The sequence below is a fragment of the Hydra vulgaris genome, chromosome 14 (assembly GCF_038396675.1).
Source record: "Hydra vulgaris chromosome 14, alternate assembly HydraT2T_AEP".
Classification (NCBI taxonomy): domain Eukaryota; kingdom Metazoa; phylum Cnidaria; class Hydrozoa; order Anthoathecata; family Hydridae; genus Hydra; species Hydra vulgaris.
Window position 1 is genome coordinate 13,880,674 of NC_088933.1, and position 21,827 is coordinate 13,902,500.

Here is a 21,827-nt window from a genome sequence, read left to right on the forward strand (position 1 = left end):
ATCTCCAATATCAAAAAGAAACGGAAGAATTGATAAGTAATGAATATGAACTTTTAAAAGCAGAAATAAATAGACTAGTCAAATTTGAAGTAAAGTTAGAAGTAGAGGAAGGCAAACCGGATACGACTATCACATTTAAGTTCAAACTAGATTTAACCATGTTTGATGGTAAAGTGGTTAATGCCCTCGCTAACACTCTGTCCTCGCAATCATGTAATGTTTGCGGAGCTAAGCCCAGTGAACTTAATAACCCAGCATTGATCAGATCTAAACCAATCAATGAAAAAGCTTTATCTTTGGGTCTTTCTACTCTGCATTGCTGGCTCAGATGTTTTGAATATATTTTACATTTAGGATATAAATTAGACATTAAAAAATACTTTACCAAATCCCCTGCTAAAAAAGCATTAGTAAAAAGTAAAAAAACGAACATTCAACTGAGGTTTAGAGAAGAGCTAAGTCTTATAGTTGATATGCCCAAACAGAGTTTTGGCAACACTAACGATGGAAACGCTGCCAGAAGAGCATTTGAAAATGCTGAAACTTTCGCTGATATAACGGGAGTGGCAGTAGATTTAATTATTAGATTGAGGACAATCCTAATAGTAGTATGCTCCTGTTATGAGTTGAACTCTGAAAGTTTTGGCCAGTATTGCTATGAAACTACAGCTCTTATACTCAAAAACTATTGCTGGTATGTGATTCCCCCAACTGTTCATAAACTCTTGGAACATGGTGTGCAGATATCTGAGGCATTAGTACTGCCAATTAGTTACTTCTCTGAAGAGTCACAAGAGGCTCTAAATAAAGAAATTAGCAAAGCTAGATTAAACCATACAGCCAAGATATCTAGAAAGAATGTTATGAAAAACCAGTACCAATACTTGTTGATTAGAAGTGATCCTGTAATATCAAACACTTGTTTTAAAAAATACAAGGTTGAAAATAGAAAAACACTTACCCCTGAAGTTTTATCTTTGTTAATGCTGTAATAATGAAATAAAGCCTTTTTATTAGTATTAGGTTTTCTTTTTTTGTTTTCTTGAAAGAAAAATTACATAAGATAAATATTTGTTTTGTTTTTAATATATTTTAATATTATATAATATTAAAATATTTTTCGAACCAGTTTTTCTTTTTAATTAATAAATGTTTTGGTTTGAGGAATTTAATTTTTTTTGTTAAGTCAGTCATTGTGCGCGTAAAAGTCTCTAACGCGTATACGCGTAAGTAGTACGAGCCTTAGGCACAAGAAATATTTAGATTAAAAAACATGTGGTATTCTTATATATGGTATTTTGGATCAAGGAATTCGATTTTTTTATTTAGGTTATATTTTACGCGCGTAAAAGACAGTTACACGCGTATGCGCGCGCCTAACGCGTCATAGGTACGCGTAAAAATTATTTTTAATGGAAAATTTAAATTTTTTGACCCAAAATACGATAATATTGATGTATCACATAATTATATATGATAGTTATATAATTTTTGCCGTTTTTTCACCTTTCTGACTCACTGTGCGCCGCCAGCATTTTTCGGTCTTTGAGATAGCTAACTTCCATAAATGGAGCAAACTCCAAACATTTATATGTTTATACTTATGTCAAATATAGATGCTTTGCAAATAATTGCGATGATTGGAGCTTGGGAACAAAAAAGCCCCCAAATCCCCCCCCCCCCCTCCTAGCCCCAAACATGAGAGCAACAAGTTGATGAAATTTTTTTAAAACTTATTTCAACTAGACTTATATTCATTGATAAATTTTAAATTTCATAGTAAAATACTTTAGTGTTTAAAAATTATGACCATATAAAATTTAAACCCCCCTCAATTTAAGGAAGTTGCAAGTTTTATATTGTCATAATTTTTGAACGCTGAGAGATAATACTATGAAACTCAAAATTTATTAACAATTATAAGTAAAGTTGAAAATGGTACAAAGAATATTTAATCGACTTGTTGCTCTCACGTTTGGGGCAGGGGGGGGGGGAACAGAACTTTAGGGCTGTTTTGTTCCCAAACTCCAATCAACGCAATTTTTGCAAAGTATCTTTATTTGATATAAGTATAAACATATAAATGTTTGGAGTTTGCTCCATGTCTGGAAGTTAGCTATCTCAAAGCCTAAAAAATGCTGGCAGTGCCCCTGCTGCGGTAACTTTAATGAAGTATTTTCGATCGACTTTTTCGATCAAATGCTCAGATGTGAGTTGCGCATATTTCATTGAATTAGGTTTGCTTTTATTTTCATTGAAAACATTTTTTGCTGTCTGATCAAACCAATATTCAATCGTTAAATGAGTAGATTTACCGTTAATTACTGAATATTAACTTTAACCGTTTAATGTATCATGGAAGTACAAGAAAGTTATAGTACTTCAGGCCCATAGCAACCGGGTGGGCAACAGGGGCATTTGCCCCCCTCAATAATTTTTCAAATAAATAATTTTTGGAAGAAATTTACTTAAAAAAATCACTAAGAAAAAAGGTCCTTAAAACTATTTCGGGGTAGTACTACCCCCCCCCCCCCATATAACTTTTGTTTCTACGGCCCTGGTACTTCCATGAAGTATTGTTATTTACTTATATGCCTATACCTTAGCGAGGAAAACGATTTTTAATACTCGAATCTACTCTCACCGTACCGGTAATATACCATCAATAAATTACGGGGATAGTTCAAATAAATGTAAATATTTTTTTTGAAAATAACTTAAAACGTTTCTACTTCAACATAAGTAAACATATTTTAATAAAAAAATTATTTACGACTATTAATAATCAATAGATGGTTTATGTTGTTATATTACAATCGGAAATCCACCGTAGATGAATTATACTATGGTAGTTCCCTCAAAAGCAACTAAATAGTTATAAAAATAAACTTTTAAGTTACTTAAAAGTTACTTTTGAAAATAAAAATTGTATTACTTAATAAGTAATACAATTTTTATTTTCAAAAGTAAAAATACATTTCATTTACTTTTACTGCAACAATCACCATAATATACATATATAATATAAGTATAATATAATATTAACATCATCGTTATAATATTTATAACTTTAGGTAGTTATTATAATACTTATTATAATACTTTACTTTAAGTCATTGCTTATGATGACAATATAAATATTGCAAACTAATTAGAAACTTGAAAAAAATTTTAAAATTAGTTTAACGTAGGATGGTACTTCTTTATTTATATTAAGGCACATGTTTACTTAAGATTATGCTTATACTATTTGTAAATATTTTTGAACTTTGACATCAAAATTTTAAAGAAAGATTTGATTTGATTTTTTAATTTAAATAATAATTTTAATTTTTAAACAAGCCTAAACAAATCAATAATAGATAGATTAAATGAAATATTTTTAATTTTCATTGTTGTAGTAATAATGGTATTAATATCAGCTATTTATTTTTTCTTAGATACAAGTTTCTGCAAATAATTAAATTAAGTTTACAGTCTTTGTGAGTTACAATTAAGTAATGGATCATGAACTTTGTGATCATCTTATAATTTGGGTAAGTTTACATTGTTTTTATTAATTACACACACACACACACACACACACACACACACACACACACACACACACACACACACACACACACACACACACACACACACACACGCACACGCACACGCAAGCACACACACACACATGCACACACACCTAACAACATACTTAGGTTGGCACTCTGACATCATACTGAAATAGGAAGCTACTGGGAGCTTCAATACTTTCATCAACTGATATATGGAGAACATGCAAGAATGTTGCTGATACAAGTCACAGTCTGTCACATGATTTAAACGCTCACGCCCGATTATGAATACCCTAAATGGCATACTTTTCACTTTACCAATAGCATGGGGCACCAAATCATCCACAAACATAGCAGAAACTGTCTGCTGAATTCTTACAATGTATCGGCTTAGGAAATCTAATTTTGGAATTGGAATCAATTATTTGATTAAAATCTGAAATGCCTAAACAACAGCATTTAAATATTCATTCAAACTTGTATTATAAATCCATCCACATCAAACTTGTATTATATATCCAACCACATAATTGGTTGATTGCATACAACATATTGATATGATTACATATCATGGCCTGTGGTAATATTGTACATTTGTGCTAAAAATTGGCTACAACCCCCTGTCCAGCGTTTTAGCAAAATTAGTCATTAAAATATTTTAAAATTTTTCTGACCGACCTGATACACACAAATCCAGCGCATCAAAGTTTTTCATTTTTAACGAGCTTTCAGAATGTTTTAATGTTTTCCTTGCACTTTGTTTCATGTAAACCAGTGTAGTTATGCTTTTTTTTTTCTTTTTTTTTTTTTGCATTTAAGATCTCTTTGTAAAAGTCAGATCTTTAAAAATTTCAGCTTCTTTAAAAATCTATTAAAGTTCTTTTATCTTTATTAATCTATTTGAATTTTTTTATATAAAATTTTAACAGAGAAAGTGAAATTTTAACAGAGCAAGAGAAAACCAATTGAAAGTTTTAAGGCATTTAATGCATCCTACTTATAATACTTTATAAAATTATTATTGTATTAAGGTAAGTTGAATATAATATATAATATTATAAGAGTATAAGTTATATTATTACTCACAATATTATTAATACAATGGTATAATAAAATTAAAATCTGATGTTAATAAGATAACAAATATTATCTTACCTTAAAAGATTCAATAATAATAAAATTAAAATGATAAAATTAAACAGCAATGTTCTTCAAGTTAATATTTTCTAAATTTAGACATGTTATCTAAACATAGAAATGGTAGATGTAGATATAAATTTTTATTTAACAGCTAAATACTTTTGATGGGTTAGAAGCCAAACATCAAACAGCTTATGAATTATCAGATGGAATAGCTATTGGAGAAGCTCTCACTCAAATGTAAATAAATACATTTTTTAATTTACTTATTTATTAGTTAGTTTTAACATTATAAGAATTTGATATAAGTTGTTAAGAAATTTGGTGAGAAAGCTTTCATAAAGCTATTTTACTATTTTAACTAAATTTCTTTCCAGAAATATATAAGGTTATGCGGGGTTTCTTTGACATGTGGGTAACATTGAGATGGGTAACATTGACATATGTTAGATTAAATGTTTTTACCCATCACCCCTTGACTATTGTTTAAATTATTTCAACAGTTGCTGAAGCCAGATGTTGAATAAACAAATAAAAATATTTTAATCCACATAATAGTAAGTAATAAATAACAACACGATATGGTGGCATAAATTAAACTAATTTCTAGTTTTTTTGATGCAGAAAAACTTTAGTTAAAAGATAAGCAAATCCATACTATAATATCATTTAAATGTGTTTTTATGATTTTGTTTCTAAATACTAAGCATTTAAGATTTTTTTGTAGCATTTTTTTTTAAACGCATATTACTGCAGGAATGCTGAAGTCACCAGAAATCAGAAGTGAAATCAAACAAAGCAATCCCTAAATTAAAAGAGTTAATCTTTAAAATAGACCAAGTCATTAAATCTCAACAGATCTAAAAGCCGACACTCTCAGAAAATTAAAATCCACACCTAACAAGGTAAGAACAAAACATCAGACACTGAAGATGTTAAAAATCTTTTTGTTACAGAAATTAAAACAAACATTAAAAATTTTGTCACAAAGAAATCCAGTAAAAAATTATAATGCTGCAAGATTTAAGCTAACAACAAAATCAATTATCTATCAATAATATATGGCTAGTTCTTTTATCAGTTTATGGCAGCAATATTTTTGGGAAACATGTAATAATATTTGACATAAAATTTTTATCACAAGAGAAAAAATATATTTTCTAAATATGTGTCAATGTTACACCACTTTACTTTACATAAGCCTACTTCTAATTTTTAAAAGCAAAGTGAAGGTTGGTGCTAATATATATTAAAAGTGTTTTCTCTATTTTTTTATCAAAATTCTAATGATAGTGTTACCCCTCATGATGTAATTTACAACATAAAGCATACTACTGTCATAAAGCATACTACTGTCAACATTTACAACATAAAGCATACTACTGTCAATGTTACCTCATATAAGGGGTAACATTGACAGTTGAACCCCAACAATAAAATTAATTTTCTATCAATAATATTAGGTAACTAATTAAATTCTTCATCAGTTTATGGCAGCAATATCATTGGTAAAAACATAGAAATATTGCATACCAAACTGAGTTTGTCACAGCTAAAAATAAAGATTGTTTTCTAAAGATGTGTCAATGTTACCCCACTTTACCTCAATAAAATTAAAAAAAAAAATGCATGCAAACAACACTATACTCATGTATTAATGATGCATTTGGGTTAAATCATGTCTTATTAGGAGAAGGTATTTGTGTGTGTATAAATAGGTGTAACAGTTTTTTATTTTAACCATTGTAACTTCTTAATGATATAAATTCAAAATATAATTTTTGACAAATATTTTCAGTTATTGGTTTTCAAGAAAACAATATAATAATATGTGAAATCTAATTAAAAATAATTAAAATTTGAGGTGGTCTTTTGCTTAGATTTTCAATTGACAGCAGGAAGTTTAGACCAGCATCTAATATAAAACCACATTGCATCATTTTCTGTGTTTGATTAGCTGATGTTGTATGAGCTAATCTGACTAGTTTTGCTAACTTGGCAAGTTAATGGTTCTATAGCTCAGATCATAGAAACCATAGAAATAAAATTTAAAAAAAGATCTTTAGGGGATAGGATTAAACATTTCATATTATATCGAGGATTCTATATGATTGCACCACTTTTTAAAATCAGCAGATGGTAAGTAATCCGACACAAATGATATAAAGACATAGTTGGCAAATTTTACTATATTTGTATTTGAAAATGGTTTGCTATTAAAACTTTATTACTTGAAATTTCAATAACTGTTTTATTGTTTCAAAATTGACACCAGTGCTTACAAATTGATAGCTTCTAAAAGCACAGTGGGCTGTAAGGCAATAACTGACATTTGACACAGTGGTGCTCAATACAGTGGGCCAAAGCCTAAAATTTGTTGCTATGATGAAGGACGAGTGTTGTTACTATGGTGAAGTATTAGGATTTTTACTATGGGAATATGAAGTAGGGAAGTTTTTATTTAGGTGAAGTATGAGATTAAGCTGCTACTATTTTGTATAATTACCCAAACCTAGGGTATGGGTAAGGGTAGAGTATATTTTTATGTTTTTATTGCTGCTATCTTTAACTATTAATTTTAGAGCTGCTGAATGGTTTGATGTAGATTGGATATCTAAGCTTAAACATGATATTTCACCTGACAATCACAGATTAAAGGTATTAATATAACAATGATATTATCTTCTGTATTGCTTCAATTCAATTATAAGCTTATAAATTTGCAAAGTGTTATCAATATTACATTTTTTTTTAATATTATGTTAAAGTCAAGTAATATTTATATAAAATTTGTAAAATTTTATAAATAACAATGACAAACCCAGAGATTATTTGGAGATATTGATTTTAAAATTTCACTCTTAGTGTTAATGAATTTTTACCCAAAGCTAAAGAGAAGTTTAAAATAAATTAGTCCAAAATAATGCCTAAATCATTGTAAAAGACTTTCCTAGGAATAAATTTGCATTAACATGTCATTTTATGAAAGGTATGTTATGTTAAAAAAAACTCATTTTGAGCAAAACTTAATGAGGTGTATGAATTATTAGGCAATGATGCGTAATACCTTAATGATCCATCTCGTGTTTTTAATTTAGACGAAACTGGTTTTGAGTTAGTACTAAAAACTGGAAAAGTAATTGGCATTAGAGGAAGAAATGTTTATGAAGAATACAACAACAGCGATAAGGAAAACCTTACAACTTTATTTTGCGTAAATGCAAATGATGAATTTGCCCCATTATTAATATTGTGCAAGTATGCTCAAATGCCAAAAACTATTGCTGTTGCACCACAAGGTTGGGGTTTTGGTAAAAGCAACAGCGACTGGATGACTGGCGAATGCTTTTATGAGTACTTCACAAATGTGTTAGTACCATATTTGAAATCTAATAATACACAATTACTAATATATATGTTCATAGATGGACATTGCTCGCATCTGTCTTGTATAGCTCTTTGGAAAGAATTCATTTGATTTCGTTGTTTCCTAATGCTATGCACTTATCTTACAACCATTAGATGTGTCAGGTTTGGGCCAATAAAAAAAAATGGCAGAACATTTGTCAGCAATTTAAATTGGATTACAATTTTAATGAAATTTGCAGAGAAAATGTACCAATGTTGTTGAATAATTTTGTTATGGATCCAAATATGAAAAAAAATATTGTTAATGGATTTAGGTCAACAGGAGTATTCCCATATATTGCGAACAATGGTGATTATAAAAAAGTAATTCAACATATTAAATTGAATTCTACAATTGATAATTATGAGTTGAATCTTTTAAGCCATAATAATGTGGCTTATTATGGCTTAAAATAACATGGAAACATGTTTAAAAACAACATTGCACCTGAAGTATTGTTCCAGTTTGAAAAAACTGGAAATAAAGAATGGGGAGGAAAAACTGACTTCAGAGAATTATTTAATTTTTGGAAAAAACTGAAATTTAATGAAAAAATCTGTTACGGTTTTGGATTTAAGAAATTTTGAAGTTAAAAGTTTTCTTAAAGTCGCGGTAGGGGAAGCCATGACTCTACATGTATTTAGTTTTGGTAAAGCAATTTTTTTAAAAATATTTAAATTTTTAATTGCTTTTTATTAATTGAGGAAAATTTTTATTTTATATATAAACAAATTTGAAATGTTTCAAGTTAAAATAACTATTGCTGTGATTTCTAACAGAATTTCAAAGCTTTTAATCTTCTGCCTAATATTTGATTTTTTAAATGAAATCCTAATTTGCATGAACTTTTTAAAATTTGTTCCATTTTTTGATGGAAGTTTGTTTTTGATTCACTTTTATTTTGTTCTAAAATGTGAGTTTATTTTGTTCTAAAATGTGAGTGATTTTATTAATAACCAAATGATAGTTTTGAAAATATTACATCAGACAAATTTTATTAATCATTTATAATTTTCTAATAAAATAGTGAGCTAGCTAAAATAAACAAAAAAAATTTGACATTTACTAAATACTGCATTTAAAACAAAAATATCTCCATACTTTTTTAACAACAATTTATTTGAGGAAAAAGCTGTAAATTTTTGGATGCTTTTTTTTGGGTGCCCATACCACAGCCACAGTAACAAAACACATCTGGGTTTGTCCCTAAATAATAAAAGTTTAATTACTGTATTTTTCACAATAAAAGTTTTGTTTATATAAAAATATAGTTTTGATATTGAAAAAATATTTTTTAAGTAAAGACTTTTTTTATTAGCTGAGCAATTTAAAGAAAGTTTTGAAAGGAATGATTGATTACTACAATGAGGTTGTTTAATTATTTTTCATTTTAGTTTTTTGGTAAAAAATCAAAATAGCATTTCTTATATTTATATTTCAATTATATATATATATATATATATAATATATATATATATATATATATATATATATATATATATATATGCTCACATTTAAAAAAACTTATTTTAGGTTTTGTTTCAAGATCTTTCTAACTTTAAGATGCCAGATGTTTCTTTAATAGGTACAATTTATTTATTTAAGTCTGTGTTAAGTCTATTTAATTGTTTATGTCTGTGCCTGGTGTTAAAATATTAAAAAAAATATTATTTAATAGCAATTTTTTTAAGACCTATTAGATTGAATTATATCTTTATTTTTATTACTCTGATAATTGAAAACATAGTGGATAAAGGCACTATGTTACTCCGATATGACTGAGCTATCTGGAGTTAAATTTTTGAGTAAACATTTTGTTCAAGATATTTTTTTATAGTAAAGATATTTAAATATTTATGGTTTATCAATATCTATAAGTTCATGTGAAAGAGCATTACTTAAAACCTTTATCTGAGACCTTTATCAAGAAACCTTTATCAAGAGTTTTCTGGTGGAATATTTTACCATTCACCATTATATATGATTTTAGTTTTTTCTTATAAATACGTGTTTTTTTTTGTCACAGTTCATACTTGGAAGTATATTCCAAAGTTTAGAAACATAGTGTGATAATGCTCCATTACCAAAATGATTACTGCATTTTGTTTGCTTTAATTTTAACGTTCTTTCTGACGTCAAGAAGTAAATTGAATTGCATAATGACATTGGTAGTTCTTGCATAATAGATTTGTGTATTATTAAAAGAACCTTAAAATAGATTCTTTCTCTAATTTTTAGCCAATGCAAATTGTTAGGTTCCTGATTATTTACTAGATTTTCTTTTCTGATTTTTAATACTAGTCTCAATTTTGAACAGAGTGCTGTTTTTTTAATTGTGTCTTCGATTTCAAAGTAGAGGGAGTTCAAATAATCTTGCTGTGAAAGTATTAGTTAACATATTATGGTACACAAATCTTTTATTTTGGATATTTTGTTTATTATATTGTAACCGTTTTTGACAATCTTATTTATCTGTGTTTTTGAAGATAATTTATTGTCAAGTATCATGCCATTGTTAACTAAAGTACCCTTAATAATAATATCTTTTTGATTGTTAGGCGGTGCCATAAATAATATTTTTGTTTTGGATTGGTTAATGCATAAGAATGATTCACTCATCCATTTAGTATGAATTGAAGACATTTTAGTATATCCAGGACTAGTGTATTATATTGAGATGAAGGAAGAAATGCTCTCAGAATTAAGTGATCATTTGAGTGTCCAAATGTTTTAATGTTGATTATGTTCAGGTATCTGTATAGTGGATTCCATAGATATTATAGAGTTTTGGACCCAAGACAGTACCTTGCAGTGCTCCATATTTTATATCTCTTATAGATATTGAAGAGTCTCATATAAATATTAAAGAGTTTTGAACCCAAGACTACCTTGCGGTGCTCCATATTTTACATTTTGGTTCGTGGAATATGAGTTACCAGTTTTAACTTTTTAGGTTCAGTTAAATGATTCAAACCTTTTTGTGATCTGAGTCAATTGTACCTATTTCACTAGTTAATCACCCAAGTAGTTTTGGCTGATCAATAGTGTCAAACACAGAACTTAAATCAACTAACATTAGTACTGAAGGTCAATATTTATCAAAAAGTTCACGTCTGCATTAATTAATTACTAAGTTGATTTAGTTTAATTTTGAATTCCACTCCAGTTTTTATGTTTATAAAAATTTATATAAATTTAAAATATCTTTTTTTGTTGTATTTTGCAATTTTATATATTAATGTAATTTTTTTTAGATATTACTTTGTTTTTAATCCAATTTATTGAATTTATTTAGCTGAAAAAAGTGATAAAAAAGAACTTGGTAAAATGTTACAATTAGTTTTGGGTTGCGCAATAAATTGTGAAGAAAAGGAGCAATACATTCAAGTAATTATGGCACTGGAAGAAAGTGTGCAGTTATCTGTCATGAACTCTATACAACAGGTAATAATATATATTAAAGTTTTGAAAATTGTTTAACTTTATTTTAAAAGTCACTTTTTCCAAGTCACACTTTTTCTCATTTTTTTGCATAGTCACTCTTTCCACAGTTGCATAGCCACTTTTTCCACGGTTGCTTAGCCACTTTTCCCAACTGTTATCAGTACTTTCAATATTTTATCAGAAGAGTTTTTATTTTAACAAACATCTTTATTGAAGTGCCTAATAATTGTGCAGTAAGATATTGTCTTGTATATAATTTTTTTTGTGAGATAATTTAAGCTTGTTCTCAAGTTTTGTAGACATAATTATTACGTCGATAATTATAACTACAAAATGAATGGCCGATTCTTTCTTTTACTCTATAATTTATTTAAAAAATTTTATAGAAAAAATGAATTTTGTTTTCCTGCCTGCTGAAGAGAATCTTGGTTTATTTAAGTACAAGAACATTAATTATAAATTAATATGTCATTAGAATAAATAATAATATGAGAATAAATACTTGATAGCCTAATCTTTGAAATCCATTTTATCATATAAAATGATTAAAAGAATTTAAAATTTTTTATCTCTTTAACTCTAATTCTACTGTATTGTTAACCTTTAATTCTTTTGCTTATTTAAATTGATTTGGTATTGATGTCTGATTGGCTTAACTGATTTGATGTCTGGTTGACTTAACTGATAACATTAATTCATTGGTGATATTAATAGTGACATGTTGAACTAATAAATTGTTAATAATATTTTTGAATCTTATACAACTATATCAGATGTTATCTGATTTAGTTACCTAAGATATATATATATATATATATATATATATATATATATATATATATATATATATATATATATATATATATATATATATATATATATATATATATATATATATATATATATATATATATATATATATATATATATATATATATAATTCTCCCTGCCAAAATAGTATTGGTGCCATTAAGGGAGAATATATAATACTATTATAGGAACATGTCCTCAATCGTAGTATAAAAGTTGTCCTCAATGGACAGCACTCTTCTTCATATCCTGTAACTTCAGGGGTTCTTCAAGGTTCTATCCTTGGCCCTATACTCTTTTTAATTTACATTAACAATCTTCCAGATATTCTCACATCTAAAGTGGCATTGTTTGCTGATTATACTACCATTTATTCTTGTCACGATAAGAAGCCAACACTCTCTGATTGCTTGGAGGGGGCATTTGAGTTTGAAAAGGATCTCGCTTCTGCAACAAGATGGGGCTCACAGTGGCTGGTGAACTTTAATTCAGATAAAACCCAATTTTTTTCAGCTAATCGTTATTGCAATAACTTAGATCTTCCTATATTTATGAACGGTAATGTACTCAATGAGTCATCAACCCTTCATCTTCTAGGATTAAATCTTACTTCTGATCTTTCTTAGAAATCACATATCAAATCAGTTGCAAAATTAGCATCTGCTAAGGTTGCATCTCTTTATCGTGCTTGCCACTTTCTTACTCTGGATTCTATTCTTTATCTCTATAAATCTTAAATCTATCCTTGTATGGAATACTATTGCCATATCTGGGGTGGATCTTCTAATGATGCCCTTTCTCTTTTAGACAAGGTGCAAAAACGCGTTGTAAACATAGTTGGATGTGCTCTTGCAGCTAACCTCCAACCATTATCACATCATTGTAATGTTGGTTTCTTTCTCTTTTCTACAGATACTATAACAAGCACTGCTCTAAAGAGCTAGTGTCTCTTGTGCCATCTACTAAAATTCATTCTTGTGTTACTTGTCATTCAATTAAGTCTCATCCTTTTTCTGTGACTATTCCTAAGTGCCTAAAAAACTCTTATTCCTTTATTTTTTTTTCGAACATCAGCTCTTTGGAATTTGCTTCCTTCATCTTGCTCTCCTTTATTCATATAATTTTCATATAAAAATGAAAACAACTTGTTTGAGTAGTTTAAGTTGTTTTTATTTATTTTTGTTTTTCATTTGGTTTTAATTTAAATAAAATTTTGTAAAATTCCAAGTTTGGTAAGCTTAAATAAAAGTACATTTGTTTACATAAAAGATTAAAAATATTGTCACTATAAATTGATGAAATCTATTTTTATGATATTTTAAATGTCTTTTAACTTTTTTATGTTTTTAATCGAATCTGTACAAAATTTTCTGTATGAATCACAAAATTGAATCTGTACAAAAACTAACTTTTACTTATGTTTAAAAATAATGGGCACTTGGAAATTGTTTTATCTAATAAATAAAACAAACACACATGGACTGGTCTAAACATGAAATTTTTAAAATTATGATACCAAAGTTCATCTTTCAGTCAGTTATTGCTAGCAAACTGATAAGATATCTTTTTAATAACGTTGTGCTAAACAAATTATAGTAGAGTGGTGTTTTTGGAGAAATTTCTATTTTTTATTTTTATAATGGGAAAACAGTCACTGTTAACATTCCATAAACAAATCCATTTCGTGCACGAGTAAAGGGAAGAGTAAAAGAGAAGTCCCAAAAAAACTGGGTGTTTTTGCAAATAGGATTTATTAAACATTGAAAAGGCAACATGAAACCAACAGTAATCAAAACAAGAAATTAAAAAAAAAGGAAATGGAGACTTGAAATTATAACATCTAAAATTACAAATTCATTTTATAAAAATAACTTCTTTTTATATTATTCTGATTCACTCTCAACAAGGCTGCAAGCAACCACTATTAAGTTGGGAGTCACTAAAAAAAAAAAATAGTTATAGAGCAAGGAAACGGTTGACAAAAGACTTAAAAAGTTAAAGGCTGTATGAGTCAGAAAAAACATGAGGATGGGAGAGAGTTCCAAAGAGTTGACGTGCTGGGAAAAAACTAGATGAATAAAAGTTTTTAGAGCATGCCGGGACAGATACAGTAAACAAGTGAGACTTTGCTAAATTACAAGTCAAACAAGAATGAGTTTTAGTTGATGGAACTAGAGATGATAGCTCTTTTGAGATTTTTAGTTCACAAAACAGAAACTGATAATGCTAAAGATACTTTTATTTATTATAAAAGTTAGTGGAAATGTAAACCATAAAAAGTAGTTATTTTAAAGAAATAAAACTTTTTTGTTCTGTCAAAAATCAGCATCTGAATATTTTTATTTTTATCAAATTTATTTTTATTACAAATACAAATGACTTTTTCATAAATTAAATTTTGTAGTAGAATCTTATCAAATATACTTATAAATAGCGTTACAAAATTGTCGCATTCTATAAAAGAAACTTTGCAAAAATTATTGAAGTGAACAAGAACAAATTCTTATAAGTGAACAATAAATTATATGAACCATTTATTTTGTGATTTTTAAAAGCTGAATAAAAACATTCATTTGCAACAAATTAATGTTTTTATTCAGCCTTTATTTATTTTATTTCATTTCAAAATTGCAATAAAACTGAGACTAAAGGCTTGGAGAAAATATAGCTTTGATTTAGTTCTTCATGATGCTTTCATAAAGATATGTGTATATAATATGTGAATAGCAGATAATTTATTAATAGATATATGATGGTTATATGCATATATACCTAAAGGTTATGTTTTTTAATTTGCTAAAATTTGTTTTTTAACCCTTTCATGACAAGTGACCCATATGGCGGTTCATAAAATTTGTTTCTAAATGACGAGTGACCTGCATGGCGGTACATAAACAGTTTTGAATATTTCAAATCATCTATAGCAATTGGGGAAAACCTTAAACTTATTTTTGAAATGTGAATAATTTCTTAAGTTAATGCTTCAAACTGTTTATTAATTGCATTTTTAGATCGCTCAAGAATCAATTTTAAAAAATGACAAAAATAGATAAAAAGTATACTGTCATAAATGAGATCCTTGATATTTTTTTCAATGATAGTGGTGAAGATATTTTTTGTTTGATCACCACTATAAATGTTTACTTAATATCAAAAACGATATGTTTATGTATATCTTCTTTATTTGTTTAAGGTTACATAGAGAAACTATATATTTTGATCACATTACTGAGATAATAAAAAATTTCTTTTAGTTTTTTAATTTACTGAAAGCCAATTCTTTGACAAAATAAACAAGGTCTTATTTGTAAAATTCTGACAAGTAATTTTTATTTTATACTCTTTTAATTGATCATGATCCAAGATCGTTATTTTACGCGCAGTCATTTAGCTGTTTTTAAGTCGTTCGCGAAGGGGTTAATTAATAAAATAGGTTTTTTTATTTTTATATTTAGAAAAGATTTTAAAACTAAATTTATAAATTTCTCTATATAAGTTTTATTTTTATATTTAGAAAAGATTTTAAAACTAAGTTTATAAATTTATATATTTATATATTCTTATATTTATATATTCTCTATATAAGTTTATATACAATCTAAAGCTTTGTTATTTTTATAATTTTTAAGATATTTTTTAATATTTTTATATTTTTTAAATCTAGTTACTACAAGTTAAAGAGCATTCAAGAACTTATGATTCTACCTTGCAGAAGGAAGATACTTTAGATGGAAGGGTATTTTTCTAACTTATTCTTAATTTCTAATTAGTTTACTTAGCATTTACCAAATGTAAAAGTTAACAATGGCCTAATATAATAAATTAGCTTTAGTTTTTTTGTTTTAAAATCAGTAAAAAGAAGAAATAATAAACAAAAAGTCATCTTCGTCTCAATAAAAAAATGGTTTTTCTTTTATATCTTTTGCTTGTTTTTAATTTTTTAGGTTTAAGTTAAAATTATATTGTTGGAATTAATATCTTTGTTATCATCGTGATGTCTTTTTTTTTTATAATTAATTATCATTTACAAATTGAAAAACTTAATTATGCGCAAATCTTTTTTTTCCTTGAATAGTTTCAAACTTGAATTTTGCTCTTAGAAATTTAAAATTATTAAAACTGTTTGGAGTTGCATTTTTTCTAAATGTTAAAATTTTGTTATTAAATTGCTGTTTATTCTCTTTTTTATTCAATAAAATGCTGTTTGTTCTCTTTTATGTCTTGTCAATGAATAATAAATTAAATAGTAAATGCATTTTTCAGTTAAAAAGTTTTATCAATGATGATCACATTACACAAAGAATTCATGATGACCATGCGGCACAAAGAATTCATGATTTGGAGGAACAGGTTACCTTATTGGTTTTTCATATATATAGAGTAGAGCTTGACTTAATCTCATTAAATATTTGTTAAAAATATTTAATATATTCAATAAATTAGAAATTGACCTTGCTATAATGAACGTAATTAGTAACGATATAAAAAGTAATATAATGATAAAATATTAGCCCCTATTATAATGGACTTATATCAAGACTGTAATTGCTACTATTTCTAATAATAGTACTTGCAATATACTTGATAACATCATTGTTCCCTCAAAAATATTGTATCAATATTCCCTCAAAAATATTGTAAAAATAAATATTTTTTTAACATATAGGAATAAAACCATAAAAGGAAGTATTATTTTAAAATATTATTTATAATGTAATTGTTATTATTATTTTTAATGTAATAGTTTAATTATTATTAGTATTTAAATGTGATTTTTACAAAGTCTGCATAATTTTACATTTTACAGATACGTTTACTTAAAGAAGAAAAGTCTTCCCTTATGCTTGAAAACGAGCGTTTAATTTTGTCTGGCGGACATGGAAAAGAAAAATATGAAAGGTTATTAACACCATTTTATTTAACATTTTTGTGTAAAAGTTGACCAATACAAGTTGAATTTTTGTTATTCATAATTTGTGCACACTTCAGTTTTTAGGAAATAAAAAAAAAAAAATGAACCAAGCATGCTTTTATTTTTATATTTCTATAAAGTATGTATGTATGTATGTATGTATGTATGTATGTATGTATGTATGTATGTATGTATGTATGTATGTATGTATGTATGTATGTATGTATGTATGTATGTATGTATGTATGTATGTATACTACCAAAAAGAAGTGCCCCTACATTGACTGAGGGTTTGGCAGCAATCTTTTTTTTCATTCTTGTTTTTTTTGTTTTTCTAAAAACGCAGTATATATACAGTTAATGTAACAAAAATAGGGTAACAATTTGTTACATAAATACACTATAGTATAGTGTATATATATAAATGTATCAAGCCTTCCCGGGAAGCACATGCGGTCGCATGCCTTGTTCATCCACGTTTAATGTAATTTTTTGAGACAAACTGACCACGGCAGTTCGCATCTTTTAACTTATAAAGTGTTTTAATGATTTGCAGCAAAAAGCTAAACCAATCTACTAAGAAAAAAAAAACACCTAAAAAAGGAAACAAAATTGTAATCAAATATCAAGTTTAATTAAATAAACTAGAAAATTTAATAATTAATAAAAGTAAATAGAAAAAATTTTTTTTTTTTAAATTTTTATACAACTTTTGTATTCTTTTTTTTAGAGTCGTTGAAAAAAACATTATCTTTTATAATGATTTTAACAACAATTGAAAGTTTTGATATGCAATCAGCAGCTATTCTAGATAGTTTTACACAGTGTCGACCATATTTGGGCGCCAATTTGGACGCTGCCCAAATTAAAATTTGAGTACCTTGCGCAAAAAGTGCAGATTTTCTGCTAAATTTCTCCAGGAAGGAGGAGGGGGGGACCACTGGCCAAATTTTTTTCCTAGAATAGGCCCTGGCAATTTATTCAGGTTTTTATCAGTCCATATAATTAAGAAACTGCTTTGCGATGTACGCTAGAACTATGAGAAATTCTGTTATTTTTTTTTCTTATGTTTATTTGTTTTGTATGTCTTTGCTTTTAAAAATTTTTTGCTATATTTGATGTTTTTTTTCTCAATACTTTTTTCTCAATACTTTCTCAGTAGTAGGAAAATAAAAAAATAAATTGTTATTTATTTGTAAAATATATTATTTGATTAATAAATTTGGTAATGATGGAATATGTTAAATGAATAACAGTTTCTTTAATAAACGTATTTACTGCATGTGATGCATGTCTGAAATTGTTACCCAGATTCCAATGTTAATACGAATTCATGAAAATTAGAGATAATGAACATAATTGATAATGATAAGATAATGAATTAGAGATAATGAACATGAAGTTTTGAATAGGCTTCTAAAAATTTCAGTAAATTAACAATGCACTAACCCACAAGCTTTTGGAGCATTGTCAATAACAGTAGTTCATCTGGAAATAAACTGTCAGGTTTAAATATACAATATGGATAATCCTACAAAAGTGCAGACTATATCAATGGGGGTATTGAAAACAAACAAATATTTTATATTTAAATATAGTATTAATGACTTTTCATTTTTTTACATGAAAAACTTGTTTAAAAATTTTTTTTTACAAATAAATAGCAATTAGATTTCTCGTTTTCTTGTGCATTGATAAAAACAGTAAATTTTAGCAAAAACATTTGAAAAACAAATGTAAAAATTATAGCGCAAATTATAAAGTATTTCCTTAATATACTGACTGAAAAAAGTCGCGAAAAAATTGTATATCAAAAAATATTTTTATTTACTTTTTTCTTCAATTTTGGTAGTGGAAAATAACAAACGCCCTTAAAGTAAGAAAACAAAAACAGTAAAATATTTAGGTATATTTTTTTTTTGACAACAGTTTTCTTTTTTTACTATTAAATTTTTTTAAGCTTATTTTATTTAAATTTTCTATTTTGTGTATAGTCTTCGGTTCTTTTCTTTGAGTATAGCTGTTTTATTCTCTCTAGTTTCTTATAGATTTATTTTGCCTCAAATTCTTAAAATGCTTACTAGATAAAAACGTGGTCATGTTGTCTAAAAAATTACTTTAAGTGTGGACAAACAAGGTGTGCACGCACTTCCTGGGAAGGCTTTATATATATATATATATATATATATATATATATATATATATATATATATATATATATATATGTATGTATATATATAGGGCCTATAAATTAGGTTTTGGCTAATAATTGCATAACACTGTAATAAAAAATGTTTGTGAGACATATCTAATAAGAAATGTGATAGTTTAGAGTAATATAAGTTAGAAAGGAGTGGAAAATTTAACATTTATTGATGAGGCAATGCTTGTTTTAATGTATTGTGATGTTTTTTTAAACTCCACTTGTGACTAAATAATTTAAGAATGTGAAATAATTTCAACTTCCAGCAGGATGAAGATCTTGAAACATACTATTAAGAAAGTTGAACTTTTTTTGGTACAAAAAAAATGTTATGGAATCCTCATCTCAAAGTCTAGACTTAAATCTGATAAGAATTTAGATCACTTAAACTATATTTTAGATCTTTTGGAGTATGTTATGGATCATTTGATGTATGTTTTAGATTATTTGAAGTATGCTTTGAATCATTTGAATTATTTTTTAGATCATTTGAAGTATGTTTTGGATCATTTAGAGTATGTTTTGGATCATTTGAGGTATGTTTTAGATCATTTGGAGTATGTCTTGGATCATTTGGAGTATGTTTTGGATCATTTTAAGTATGTTTTAGATCATTTGGAGTATACTTTAGATCTTTTGAATTATGTTTTGGATCATTTGAAGTATGTTTTAAATCATTTGGAATATGTTTTAAATTATTTAGAGTATGTATTAGATCATTTGAAGTATGTTTTAGATCATTTGGAGTATGTTTTGGATGTTTGAATTATGTTTTAGATCAGTTGGAGTATGTTTTGGATATTTGAAGTATGTTTTAAATCATACAGAGTATGTTTTGGACAGAAAAATTAGTGAATAAGAATTTATAAGCAGAGTTGACTTGATAGAAGCTAGATTAACACTTGGGATAAAAATTTATCTACTTAATTCCAAGTTGTTTAGCTAAGGTCATCAAAGCCAAAAGAGGCCCACTTGTAGTTTTTATGAAGCTTTGTCAATTAAAGATTACTTTTGAACTGTATTCTTTATTCTTTTTTTTTTTTTTTTAATTGTTTTTAAAGTTTCATCATACATTAAAAATTTATTCTTTTTTTCTAAAATCTTGATAATATTTTGTTACTGATATTCTAATGTTACTTTTAGATTATTAGTCTTTATTAAAATTAATTTTTGTTAAAGTTTTACTTGAAATTACTGTGACAAATAAATGCATTGAAAAAAAGATTTTTTTTTCTTTCTTATGCTCTCAACCTTTTATTTGGTTTCATTTTATGAAAAAATGATATTGGGAAATTTTTGATGCAATATGTTAATGTTTAGGGGTTGCTCATTTTCGAAGTCGATTTATAATGGAGACTAGAAGTCAAAATGAAGTATAGTGTATTGGTCAAGCTACAGCTGTGATCACAGGGCAAAAGTTGCCATCTAAAAGGCAAGTTTTGCAAACTTATTTTTTCTTTAAAAATACCAACAATGTAAGAGAAAGTGCAGGCCTTAGAACTAGACAGATCTGGTTCTAGACTTTTGGCAAAAGCTAGAGTTCCAACAAAGCAACGTTATCATGTTATAACACATGTTGAAAAACTTATTGAAAAATACGGAAAGCTGAAAAAGAATAAAGGCCGCAAAACAGAAACTCAGCAAAAGAATGAAGAAGCATTTTTTCAAGAAATCGAAGAACTATTTGATATTACTCATAAAGATGCTTTAAAATTAATCACAGAAGAAGATAAGATGTTTCTTATACTACAAAGAAAAGGAAGAAAAGACTACAGTACAGTTGATTGTGAATTGTTCAAACAGCGTATTTAGACAGAAAAAAAGCAAACAAAGAAAGAGAAACAAAAGAGCTAAATAGAAAAGAAAAAAAATGTGTTCAACAGTCACAGACCCAGTTTTGACAGAATCAGGCTCCTCTCAAAGTACTGATAATGAAGTAGATGACTTTGTTCCATCAATAGGAAAAAAAAAACTGAAAAAGAGGGAAGAAATAAATAAAAAGAAAGTGGTTACTCCAGCATTTTGTTCAACTCTTGATTGTTTGAAAATTCCAAATCGTTCTGGTTATGAATCTCTTCGATATGCATGTATTGAAAATCATAAAGAAGTTGCAAAAAGAATCATTTTAGAATTCAAGTTCCATTAACTGTGCATCTATCCAGTTTTGGGACTGACAACAGTTCTACATCATATTAACTGTTCATTGGGACGGAAAATTGTTACCCGATTTGAACAGCAGAGATAAAGTGGATCGACTGCCTATAATAGTGACAGAATATGATGTAGAACTGTTGTCAGTCCCAAAACTGGATAGATGCACCAGTGAACAAATGAGTTATGTAACAGAGT

The 21,827-nt window shown here is 27.1% G+C and overlaps 1 protein-coding gene across 3 annotated transcripts in view; it reads left to right on the forward strand.

The window, feature by feature from the left end:
• Positions 1-2,621: 2,621 nt before the first annotated feature.
• The window catches only part of LOC100214655 (protein Hook homolog 3), a 51,564-nt gene continuing 32,358 nt past the window's right edge, over positions 2,622-21,827 (forward strand). For all 3 annotated transcript variants that reach the window (XM_065818314.1, XM_065818313.1, XM_065818316.1), the window contains exons 1-10: positions 2,622-2,693; positions 3,441-3,536; positions 4,852-4,940; positions 7,283-7,358; positions 9,428-9,478; positions 9,643-9,694; positions 11,405-11,553; positions 16,028-16,099; positions 16,627-16,713; positions 17,171-17,262. In XM_065818314.1, the coding sequence (XP_065674386.1) occupies positions 3,501-3,536; positions 4,852-4,940; positions 7,283-7,358; positions 9,428-9,478; positions 9,643-9,694; positions 11,405-11,553; positions 16,028-16,099; positions 16,627-16,713; positions 17,171-17,262 (704 nt within the window). In that variant the 5' untranslated portion in view covers positions 2,622-2,693; positions 3,441-3,500. The remainder of the gene's footprint in view (positions 2,694-3,440; positions 3,537-4,851; positions 4,941-7,282; positions 7,359-9,427; positions 9,479-9,642; positions 9,695-11,404; positions 11,554-16,027; positions 16,100-16,626; positions 16,714-17,170; positions 17,263-21,827) is intronic.